Raw genomic sequence first — 12,756 nt, forward strand, 5'->3', positions numbered from 1 at the left:
TAATTTGCTGTTCAACCCAAGAAATGTGAGTAGGGTTAGCATAGAAGATGCAAACCTATAGAAGTCTCTGCATAACTTGCCTTCTGTTTCCCATCTTCCCATTGATACATTCATACATGGCTATGTTGCTTTCAAAAAAATAATTGAGGATGAACTTTCATTGCCAGAAATAAGCCAAATTGATGTTGCAAAGGTACTGTGCTCCCTTAAAGGGGACTACAGTGAATTTGCTCAAGCCAGTTTAAGAGCAATCTGGTTCCCAACATCAAATGTTCATGCAGAACGTTCATTTTCCAGGTACTCACTGGTAGTTAGTGACAGAAGACAACGTCTCACTCCAGAAAATGGGGAAAATTTAACTATGATAGCATTTCAATAAAACCGTCTTAATAGTAACTTTGGAAGTGCTTAATTGTGTAATTTTGTAGTGTATGTGATTGTAATTAAATTGTGAAATTTTTAGTAATTTAAAAGTTTGAATTTATTAATTTGCAAATGAACTTAATAATCTATGAATTTGCAAATGAACTTAATTGTAATTAGATCATGAGGTTTTAGTGTTTATTAATATTTGTTTTAATAAATTTGCATGTCGTACAGAAAAGCAAGAAAATTTTGCCGTGGGTATTTTGAGCAAAAAAATAAAACCATATAACGCCAAAATCTTTATTTCTTAACACCGAAATTTGTCTTAAAATAACACCACAAAATCTTGACTCTAGTAATAAATCAATATCACTTATAGTTAAGAGAATTTTTTATTTGCTGGTTATATATTATGCATTATGGTAATCAGTAACTTATTGGTCATAACAACAGTTGAGTTTGACACTCTGTAATTATAAAGTCATGTGAATGCATCACGAAGTTAGTTCTCGTGTGTTGTAGGTGCGAGTGCCCCAGGAACGTACAACCCACTTGAAGTGTTGCCGACCCGGCTAGGGCTGTCGATGAGAAGTGCGGACAACGGGACGAACGGACCGTTCATGTCGACCAGTTCGGCCCACCTGGGTCCCGCGACGGTGGCCACCGCCGAGAGCAAAGCAGCTCAGGCGGGTCTGAGCCGTGCCAACTCGGAGGATGCCGGCTCGGGCAGCAAAGAGCAACAGCTTCCGTTGGGCAGGTGAGTGCGACACCTTGCCGGCCTTCATTCCGTTGTTTTGGTTCTTCTCCGAGAACAAGAGCATGCAAAATGTTGTCTTTCACTTCACAGGACTAATTTTGAAGCCTTGGACCACTTGTTGCACGAAATGGAAGACGACGACCCGCAGTTCAAGAAGAAGTTTGCGGAGTCCATGCGCGACCTGAGCGCGACCTCGGTCCTGCCGGGCAGTGCCGCGGCGGCCGAGGAGGGGCCCCAGGACCTGTCCTTCAACAAGGAGCAGCAGGCGTCCGTCACGAAGATGGAGGTGGACCAGGACGGCGCGGCCGTGTTCGCCCAGAAGCCGGCGGCCGACATGCCCGCCGACCTCAGCAAGCCCGGCACCAGCGGCTCCGCGCAGAGCAAGGACATGGAGCTGGAGGACATAGACTCCCCCTCGTCCCCGAGCGACTCTCCCGCGTCGCCCACCGACTCGCCCGTCTCGGCCGCCGACTCCCGGCCCTCCTCGCCGGTGCTGGGTCGCCTGGGTGAGCACGTCTCACCAGACCGCACAAACTATATGTAGAGACCAGGGAAACGTAAAGAGGGAAATGTTGAAAAATAATTTTTTATCCTCACTATACATTAAAAATGCAAAATTCAAATAATTAAATGCTAATTTTTCCAGCCAACAGCGGTTGGTTTCCAAGTGGAGTTAAACTGCAATATTCCATTGATAACTTGGCCATTCACACTTACGAGCAATGGAGGGTCTACAGCTTAGAGGAAGAGAAATGTGCGTGTGGAGATGTTAGGTTAGAGAATAGATAACATGCCATACACTTCAGTGATCATGAGGATGTATGTATGCATGTTTCAGCCGGCCGAGATGGGGCCACGTCTGAAGAGAACCGCAAGTTGCTGGAACAGAACAGAGCGCCGATCATCGTGTCTCCTCGCAAGGTGGCGGCCGCCCTGGCCAATGCGCTGGCGGGCTTCTCCGGGGGCAGCGCGGCCGCGCAGGAGAAGAGCGGTGGGCCGGCCGTGAAGAGTGTGATAGTGCGTGCCGGGCCCGCCAGCAACACGGTCAGTAGTCTTTCGTGCACCACCGCGTAATTCCGAGTACAGAACCTGCCTTCGCGTATGTTTCTCAGTTTATTTTAAGGTGTCTGAATATTCGCCAGCTGTTAAAAAAAAAGCTGATTCATTTATTTATGAATCACAATTTTTTTTTCTCAATACAAACGCATAACGCACACACAAATACTCTGATATACTGGGCAAATAATTTGACAACTGGGAGTTACATCTATGGTTTCAGTGTATAAATCCGGTACACATGTTGTCGAACGCACTTACTACATACGTATTGCCCAGTAACTTCCTTAATCCTTAGCCTTCAGCTAAATCAAAGTTAGCATTTACTAGTTACTCTTAAAAAATTAAAATTCTGAAAATGTTATTTTTTAGTATTATGTACTTGTTCCAAAAAAAATGTTTTATTAGTTTTAATATTACTAACCAAACCTAGGTAATTATATATCTAAGGGGTTGCATCTAATAATTAACTGACACCTAACCAATCATTGAAATGGTAAATTACCAGGAAAAAAACTTAAAATATTGCAATGCGGTTTTACATAATGATTTGCAAAAATGGTAGTGAAATAATTTTTTTGGCCTTTGTAATCTTTGGCGCCATTTTACGGTATTTTTATTGAAGCTAACCTAACCCAACCAACTCTTAAAATGTTTAACTATAATAATTTCAATGCTGTTTCACAGTCGTGAATTATGTTGAGGTACTAAGAAATACCATTTTCTGAATTTTATTCCTACCCTCAGCGTATCCTTAAATGCTTTCAGTAATTGTACATCTCTCAGATATCTTGATAAGTTTTTAAATAGAAGTTTTTTATCGAGAACCTATTCAGTAAATTACCTATTTTAAAACCATTGGCTTCTTAATAGTTACTGAAATGTGTTTTTATATTATTATAATGCACTTCCTCGCACTACTGTGTTTTTCAAGATTCACTACACATGCAAAGTTTTGCGTCAAGTTCGAATCTTCAAATAAAAGGTATAGCAAATTTCCTTGCAAAGTCAAATAAAATATGTAAAGAAGCTTTGATTTGTTTGCTAAGTCAAAACTGTTGATGTCTACTAAGTTGTGAAATAGTAACGTGAAAAATTACTAGGACAAATGACAAGCAGACAATTTTCTACATTTTAACTTGGAAATCAACAATTATTAATGTATCTTTTTGTTCGTGCGTACCAAGTAGCGAGGCAAAAGTAAGCGTGTATGACTATGGACTACAACAGGAAACAGGGGCTCTCTTTTGCATTGGACAATTTATAAATTGATAGTCTAGTTAGATCTACCTCCATGTGATACTGTTCAATAACTTGCAATATCTTTATACATTTTGTCATATGTATATTTATATTTTTGGAACTTGGACTTGTCTATGGTTTATTTTGATCAGTGTTACTGCTTGGTTGCGAACAGACTTTGTCACAGACGTAGTGTTCTTTTTTCTTTGTGTAAAAAGCAGTTAAACTAAAAATGGCAACTGGTTGTAGCCTGCTTATTAATCAAAAACAAAATGAGCAAACATGTATAAAGGTTTTTGATTCGAGCGGAAATTTGCACTAAATGTTTTTTGTAGAATTGCTGACCTAAGAAAAAGTTCACATGACTTCAATTAACTGTTAAAATGTGTCAGTAACCAGTGTTTAGAATGGAACTTTTGATGTATAATACAGTAGAACCCGTTTATAGTGAACCCGCATATAATGAATTCCTGTTTATTGTGAATTTCCGTCTCAGTCCAGGCAAAATGATGTGACGTTATGTATTAATTTATTGGATATAGCGCACAACTTTTGTCGTGTACCACGAACAAATTTTGCCGACATTAGCACATGTATCTCAAATATTTTTATATAATTACAAGTTTTTTCACAAAACGTCTATTCTGGATAACATTGAAGTTTTTCTCCGCAATACGCTACTCGATTGTCCACTGTTCATATTATAAACAAGTCGTAATCGAGTGGTCTCGGTAGGCTACGAGTAGCCCAAAATTGTGATCAGTTTGGTGAAAATAAAAAAGTTTTCCCTGCATAGTTAAAGAATGGGCGAACGCGAGTACATTTAATATGTTATCAAAATTAAACATAAATTACCACCACACAAATACGTGTGTACATTATAGCAGCAAATTCAATATTTTTACGCCTCATTTTTATTGTTCACGTTTCGGTCATTTTGATCGAGTAAGGTTCGTAAGACTACCGCTGGATAGAACTCTGTTGACTAAATGTTTCCATAGAAAGTGAGAAAATTTCGTTCCAGTTTTGCAACTGCGATACTAAATGATACGTAGTGATCTTTCATGCACCATACTCGTTATTTTTCGTTTATTTACTTTTGACAGTAAAAAGAATTTAATGTTATTAAGCTACAAATGTGCTTCAATAAGAAATAGGTACATAAAAATGGGTGAAAAACGTGGTAAAAAAAGTAAGGCATTATCTGTGCGAGATAAACTGGACATTATTGAAAAGGTAGACTCCAACCCCACTTTCCCGCACGTGTTAATAGCAAAGGAACTGGGAATTGCAACATCCACATTAAGTACAATATTAAACAACCTGAACAATCTTCATTTTCAAGCTGCGAATACGTCACAGAGTATTAAACGCCTGAAAAAAGGAAAATACGCCGATGTCGAAGAACCATTAATAGAAAGTTTGTACATGTATAGTTCATTAAAAATAATATCTGCATTTGCTCATAAAACTGTTGCTTTGAGTATTTTCATTCGTTCTTTTCTAGGCTTAGGCCTATGTGTAGTTAAGATTTTGCTTTTGAGTATGTATTGCCAATATAAAAGTTTTCCCAGATATAAAGTTTCCCCTCTATAGTGAACATATAAACTACTCCCTTCAGATTCATTATAACAGGGTTCTTGTCTGGGCTCAATCGACATAGTGGACTGTATAATTAATAATAAACACAAACTTCTAATGTCGCGCACGGCCGACCTACCGAAGCGAAAACAAACGAGAACGAACTGGCCACAAGATGGCGTGGGAGCAGCAGCGTCACGATTCCAACGCTGCGGGCGGGAAATTCAAATTCAACATTTACGCTCGGCCTGAACAGTTCTACTTTAATTAGTTTGCAAATAAATATTTATTTTAATTGCTGTTTGAAGTGAAATGGATTGTATTTCATTTTATTTACTGTTTACTAGATTTTCCTATAATTAATTTAAAGCTAAGCCATCAATCAGCTAGATGTATGTCAGGCTTTTATGTAATAATGCTTTGGTTGGTCTAGTATTGCTTTCTATGTTTATTTTTGTATTGTAATACAGGCGGGAATGTAGATTGATGGAAAGAAAGTATGTATTTCATAGATTTGCATGTAATATGTGTGTGCAGACACCGCCCTTGCATCAGACGGATGCACCAGATATACTGGTGGTCCCGTCTGCCGACTCGAGACAGCCTGGGGACACGGGCATGGACGGCATGCCCAACGACATATCAGCCCACGTGACGGTGGAGACCTCTCGTTCCCAGGACCAGCCCAGGTGTGCTCCTCTCTTACGCCCCGTCCTCCCTCTCATCCACTTCTCAGTTTAAATTAAATTTTGATTCTATATTTTGCTGTAAGGGGGGCCAGGTGATTGGGACCGACAGAAGCCAATTTTTATGATATTTACTATTTAGTAATTCAGGCCTTTCCACCAATATTCAAGACAACCTCATACCAGCCAGTTTTTACGGTTTTCCTGTAATTTTTACGGAAAATAATTTACTACAAAGTTGTATCGAAATTATAAATATCTTACGGTTTTCAAGCTTAAGATTTTTTCTGCCCCTTTTTTTTTCCGGTAGTGGCAGCTTATCTTGATGTATTTTATCACATCATTAAGAAAAGGTGAAAAATATTGAACAGAACTAAATTGAGCTGACCAACTGTGTTATTCCTTTCTTCTTTTTTTTCTTTTTTTTCTTCTTTCTTTTCTCCTTCTGTTAAATAACCTAATGGAAACTTATTTAAATGATGTCTATTTCCGTGGCGGAAATTGTGGCATGTGCTGTTAGGTTGTATTGTTCCTATAAATGTTCAGAACTTATTGCTTGTGTATGAAGAATTTTAGTGAAGATGTTTGTGCTGTCATAATGTTCTTGAACAAAAAAAAAAAACATGTAAACAGATGTTTAGGTCGGCATATTCAGAACTGTTTCTATATTTCACCAGAAGTGAAAAAGACCCAAACTATGCATTTTGCAGCTTGTGCTGTTGTGGTATAAAAATTTCTCATGGTGAGAGGAACAATGTTTCTAATCATGTGAAGTGTTTGAAACACATAAGAATAGAGGCATCTCCTGAAAAGAAAAAATAGACAACTTTTCGATGAGTCCTACTAGCGACACAGATTTCATTCAAGCAAAATGCAATTTTACCAGCTATTTAATAGAACATATATGTTATTTAGTGTAGTTAATCATGCTTAAATTTTTTCCCGAAAACGTTCCAGGCTTCAGAAACAGCAGAAAGGTAAAGTTTCTGGCGCACAAAAACTGTTGTGATAATAAAAGCAATGGAATCAAACACAACTACCACACTTGTTAAGCTGTTGCAAGGTGGACCATTTTCTTTGTGAACAGATGGGAACAATGATACAAATAATAATATGTGTCCACTTTGTTACTTACGAATCGTCTTATAGTTCAATTGTTTGTTACAGTATTTACCCCTATGTGGGTCACATATTTTATGCCAATTTTTTGTTTGATAAAATGTCCTGCTACCCATATTTGCGAAAAAAAATTATTTGGGTAAAAAAAAGATAACATTGTACTGTTGTGGTTGACTACATGCGTAAACAACTAGTCTGTGTTGGTTTTTTCAGTTAATATCTTATGAGGGTTGTGGCGCTCAGTTAAGAGGGGGGAATCTAAAAATAAACCAGCCAGAGAGAGAGTGTGGAAGAGTGGAAGGGAGTGTGTGCGGCTACTCGGCCACGCAGCAGTGTTAATGGTTCTCCCACCCCCTCCTGTCGTGAACTGGCACTGTACACAATTATCATGTCCATCTCTGCAGGTTTTTGTGACGCAACTCTGTATTTTTGTGTGAGATTTCCTATGCATTCTACAACATTTCATTCATGACGAAACTTCTGTAAAGGTCGTGCTTGTTTTTATTGAAGAAACTGAAAAAAAATGACATGGAAATAGCCTGCTGTATTTTCTCTTTTGGGAAAGATGGGAAATGAACATGGGTATAAAAAAATCCTTTTCCTTTGAATTTTTTGTTAGATAATGCTGTAGTGAATGGAAGTGTAGAAGGAAGGGCCATAAAGGATGGAAAGGGGAAAGACAAAGGACATCATTGTCATTTCTTAATCAGAAATAAGCTGAGACACTTGTATTTTTGTATTCCATGGAGACAGTTTTATGGCATGACCCTTACTGTGAAAATGTTAGATTTTTTTACCCAAAATTAAGGGTGCAACCCATACGAAGGGGTGACTGTTTTGCAAGAAATTACGGTATGTTTTTTTAATGCCATCTTTGCAAGGTGCTTCGACTGGCAAAAATATTGCACAGCTTTTATTGATAGAACTTAAAAATTTGTGCGTGTCTATACAAAATTTAATAGCCTTTTCTCTGACAATGCAGCAGATATGTTTGGACATAAAAGGCGTGGCTCTAATCTTTAAAGAAAAACAGCTTAATTTAGTGTTTTAATTTTTTTATGAGTACTTGGAGTAGCTCTTTAGATTCTATAGAGGATGTAGAGTGAAACTTGACATTTGTTTAGATTATGGTGGACTTATGTAGCGTGTTTCATTAACACTGATTAAATAAATCATCACGTATGATTACGTAAATATTTAGTTATATTTCTGTAATGTTTGTAATGGTGTTGTTGCCAGACTGGCAGGCATGGCACAGTTGTGCGACAGAGTGGGCGGGGACGGGCGGGTGAAGTCGTGCAGTGTGTGGTGCAGGCCGCACCCCACCATCGGCCAGTCGGTGTCCCACGACCTGCTGCTGGGGCGCTGGCGACTGTCGCTCGACCTGTTCGGGCGGGTGTTCATGGAGGACGTGGGCCTGGAGCCCGGCTCCGTGGTGTCCGAGCTGGGGGGCTTCCCCGTCAAGGAGGCCAAGTTCCGTCGCGAGATGGAGAAGCTGCGGAACGCCCAGCAGCGGGACCTCACCCTCTCCAAGGTGCTACGCTCGGAGCGGCTGCATCTGTGTACCTGAGGAACCCAAAGAAATCAGTCATTGGATCATTGAATGTTTAATGTGTAAATTCTCGTTCAAGCGAATTCACTGTAGTCCCCTTTAAGGGAGCAAAGTTCTCAAAAAAAAATGTGATTGTTCCGTGACAACAGGAACGAAAACTTCCAACAAAATTAATCGATAAAATTGAAGCAGCGCCTAGCACCGACGTGTGCATAGGTGGCCATCTTGAGTAGACTGTCTTTTTGTTTTCTTCGGTGTTTGGAGCACAGCTATGAGAAAGTCTTCCGCAACGCAGCACACACAGCAAGAAAAATAGCCCAAATATACTTAGATATGTCCAAGCTCAAACAACAACAAATGTCAAGATATACACAATATAAAGTTACCGAACAGTAATTAACAATGGGACTTGATATTAATGTGTTTTTCTTTCAAAAAAACTTTTAGACATTTCGGAAACATTTTTTAAGGAATAATACATTCAAATATTGCTAACGTTTTGGCTGGCTCCTGCTGCAGTGCTGATATGTAAGAGCATGGCTTCTGAGCAGGGTGGCAGGGTGTGGCGTGTAGCGTGGGGTCGCGACGGCGGTGTCCTGTCGCAGGTGGAGAGGGAGCGGAACCAGCTGATCATCCAGACCATGAAGGAGCTGAACACGCAGTACAACAACTACCACCGCCGGGCGTCCAGCTCGCAGCCGCCGCTCGCCGTCAACCGGGTCAAGGTGACCTTCAAGGACGAGCCCGGGGAGGGCTCGGGGGTGTCTCGCAGCTTCTACACCGCCATCGCAGAGGTACTCTTTCAGCGTTATAACATACCACGCCCGAGCGGGCCCCAGAGAGCGAGGAGAAGTTTGAGGAATATTGTTCGTAAATTTTCTAGTTAACAGCGTGGCTCAGTGGTTAAGCACATTGTCAAGCAATTTTTAAAGCCCTAAAATATAGGTGCGACGATTATGCTATAAAAAGAGGGTATTTGGTTCTTTCTCATACAGTGACGTTCACCTTCTACCAAATAAAATCTCGAAAAGATCAACTTTTGCATTCTTTAGCAAATTGTCCAGTTATGCTTTTTTTATTATTATTATAGAATATGTGGATTACATTTTGCTCTAAAGCTACTTATTTACATAATTCTGTTTGTTTAAAAGAAAGATTTCAGAATTTGGGTAAAAATTAGTTTGAACTGAATCTTTTCAGGGAAGCTGGACTGGACTTGAAAGTTGTGTTTGCGTACCACTGTTTATATCACACCTGAACAGTTAGTCCTGAGGGGGCTATGTTTCATTGCAGGCTCTGCTGGCAAATGAGAAACTACCAAACTTGGAATCTGTCCAAGTAGGGACAAAGTATGCACCCTACAACGTGTTGCAGAGACTGCGCTCCAGGGAAAGAGAAACTGTGCGGAGACATTCTCAGGTAGGAGTGCATGTGTGTGAATTGATAGAAAAATCAGTGCCCAACCCTGCAAACTTTGTTTCATATTTTTTTAACGAACAGCAAAATTACGGGACATCCCTTGCAGTCTATTTCGTGAAAAAGTGAATCTTTTTTTTAAAGGTTTGTATTTTCAAATTAGTGATTTAATGAGCTCATATTTAATTACATATTTAAACACTAGTTATTCATGAGACTTAAATGGACATATTTGCAAAATAATAAATAAATTATATCTTGTAAACATTCTCAATGGTTACAACATGAAGTTGTTTACCAGTAGTTCATCTTTTTTTTCCAAATGGTGAGAATGGTTGGCTGGGTTGGTACATTAAAAATAGCCCTCATATCTATAAGGTTTTTTTTTAAGAAACCAGTCAATATTTAAAAAAAAAATGATATTTGCAGCAGAATCAAGCAACAATTTTACTTAGATGTACAATTTTTGGAGTTTTTTCTATTCTCTAAAAAAAACTATCTTAAGTATTTTTTTTCGTGTCATTAAATGGATGTGCTAAAATCATGCGCATTAAGTATAAACTTGAAGAAACTAGAAATGTTTGGTGGCGGTGTGCGAGCAGACCCAGCGGTCGTCGCCGCGCAGCCGGGAGCCGCGGCGAGCGCTCTCGTACGAGGCGCGGCCCTTCTCGCCCAGCGGGGCGGAGGGCGGCCAGGCCGGCCACAACGAGCACCTGACGCTGCACCAGCAGCAGCTGGGGGACCGCCTGTTCCCCAAGGTGCAGGCCCTGCGCCCCAACCTGGCCAACAAGATCACGGGCATGCTGCTGGAGCTGTCCCCCGCACAGCTGCTCATGCTGCTGGCCTCGGAGGACGCGCTGCACCTCAAGGTACGCTCGTCCGTGTGTTCATGCGTTCCTTTGTTGGCGGTTCAGTGTTTCTTCCATATTGCCTAATTTAACTTTCAAATTTTTTTTTTTTTATTTGGCAAGGTGAAAATGGGATGAGGTAACCCAACATAATAGTGCTGTAAATTTTTGAATATACAAAAGGTGTCGGTTAATGTGAATTACCTATAAATGAACCAACATGATAAAAGTATACAAAATAGTTGTATTCAAAAAAAAAAATACATGGCCTACTTCCCAAAGTTTAATAATCCACACTTATTTAAAATACTGGTGCTCAAAAGGGTCACTTACGTGTGCTACTGGCTACTACCCTGTGTGAACGTGCCAGTGGTGCTGCAGCGTACTACCCTGTGTGAACGGTGCTACTGGGTACTACCCTGTGTGAACAGTGCTACTGGGTGCTACCCTGCATGAATGGTGCTACTGGGTGCTACCCTGCGTGAATGGTGCTACTGGGTGCTACCCTGCATGAATGGTGCTACTGGGTGCTACCCTGTATGAACGGTGCTACTGGGTACCGCCCTGTGTGAACGCTGCCAGTGGTGCTACTGGGTACCACCCTGTGTGAATGGTGCTACTGGCTACTACCCTGTGTGAACGGCGCTACTGGGTACCGCCCTGTATGAACGGTGATAGTGGTGCTATTGGGTACCACCCTGTGTGAACGGTGCTACTGGGTACCACCCTGTGTGAACGGTGCTAGTGGTGCTACTGGCTACCACTCTGTGTGAATGGTGCTACTGGCTACTACCCTGTGTGAACGGCGCTACTGGGTACCGCCCTGTGTGAACGGTGCTAGTGGTGCTACTGGGTACCACCCTGTGTGAACGGTGCTACTGGCTACTACCCTGTGTAAACGGCACTACTGGGTACCACCCTGTGTGAACGGTATTAGTGGTGCTACTGGCTACCACCCTGTGTGAACGGTGCTACTGGGTACTACCCTGTGTGAACGGTGCCAGTGGTGCTACTGGATACTAGCCTGCGTGGTACCGCGTGTCGCAGGTGGAGGAGGCGGTGGAGCTGATCCTGAGCCACGGCCAGGAGCTGGCCTCCGAGGCTCTGCTGGACCTGGATGTGTTCAGTCTGTCGGAGCGAGCCAAGAAGCCGCGCCCCTCCGAGGGAGAAGACCCCGCCGAGGACGCAGCTGACGACAACGCCCCGCTCTTCTACAGCCCGGGCAAGCGCGGCTTCTACTCCCCGCGCCAGGGCAAGGCCAGCTTCGAGCGCGTCAACGCCTTCCGCAACGTCGGCAGGTAACCCGGCAGTCACGCAGTTCATTATTATATGTGTATGTACAGGAAATACCCTCTCAAGATAATTCAACTGTGTTTGCAAATTCAGTGCTGCCGCTGACCTTTCCCAATTTTTCTGTTGTGGTAAAATGACATTGCCGAACATGCACAAAGATGCCTTATTTCCTGGAATGAAGTTAATTGCTTCGAAACTCATTTTAATAAAGACCTGGTAATCCATTAATTATTTATGTCAATGCTGTATTTACAACTTATGTATTGCTTAAAGGGGAGAGAGATTAAACTCAAATAAATAAATTTTGGCTTTCAGCTCATAAAGTTTTAGTTCATGGCCGTATGTTTTATCGTGGCACAAAAAAAATGTAGGTTACGTTGGCAAACGAAAATGTCATGACCACATGCAGTAACATACAATAAATTAACTTCACGCTATTCATTTTCAACTTTCATTGTTCCGTCTAAACTTTTCTAATGGTTTGCTATTAAATTCTGGGACAAAGTGCCAAAGTGTGAGAGAAATTGCAAACCACATTTTTCAACACTCTTCAAGTTGGCACGAGCAATGTTGGTTCTCCGTCACAGTAATGTCTATGCGATTGTAGAGAGCATTATTCCTGTTGAAACTCAAAGCAGCTCTTCCTTCGTCTCTAGTCACCAGTGCTGCATGCTTTGATGCAAGTATCTGCTAGGAAACAAGCCCATTCTTCAAGATGAGGAAGAAAGCAAGAAATCTTAGAAAAGTGATTAAGTTTGTTTGTTTGTCCACAAACTTCATTATGACCACAAACCAATTGGGTAGAAAAAATTACAGCCAAACCTCTATCTACAGTAGAGC

The 12,756-nt window shown here is 41.2% G+C and overlaps 1 protein-coding gene across 10 annotated transcripts in view; it reads left to right on the forward strand.

Moving 5' to 3' along the window:
* The window catches only part of LOC134535487 (E3 ubiquitin-protein ligase UBR5), a 172,261-nt gene that overhangs the window by 141,487 nt on the left and 18,018 nt on the right, over positions 1 to 12,756 (forward strand). For 9 of the 10 annotated variants that reach the window (XM_063374610.1, XM_063374615.1, XM_063374612.1 and 6 more), the window contains 9 exons: positions 889 to 1,123; positions 1,214 to 1,629; positions 1,962 to 2,167; positions 5,540 to 5,691; positions 8,110 to 8,341; positions 8,965 to 9,153; positions 9,653 to 9,778; positions 10,378 to 10,644; positions 11,671 to 11,921. In XM_063374610.1, the coding sequence (XP_063230680.1) occupies positions 889 to 1,123; positions 1,214 to 1,629; positions 1,962 to 2,167; positions 5,540 to 5,691; positions 8,110 to 8,341; positions 8,965 to 9,153; positions 9,653 to 9,778; positions 10,378 to 10,644; positions 11,671 to 11,921 (2,074 nt within the window). The remainder of the gene's footprint in view (positions 1 to 888; positions 1,124 to 1,213; positions 1,630 to 1,961; positions 2,168 to 5,539; positions 5,692 to 8,109; positions 8,342 to 8,964; positions 9,154 to 9,652; positions 9,779 to 10,377; positions 10,645 to 11,670; positions 11,922 to 12,756) is intronic. The other variant, XM_063374614.1, reaches the window with a different exon arrangement.

Source organism: Bacillus rossius, chromosome 8 (assembly GCF_032445375.1).
Source record: "Bacillus rossius redtenbacheri isolate Brsri chromosome 8, Brsri_v3, whole genome shotgun sequence".
Classification (NCBI taxonomy): domain Eukaryota; kingdom Metazoa; phylum Arthropoda; class Insecta; order Phasmatodea; family Bacillidae; genus Bacillus; species Bacillus rossius.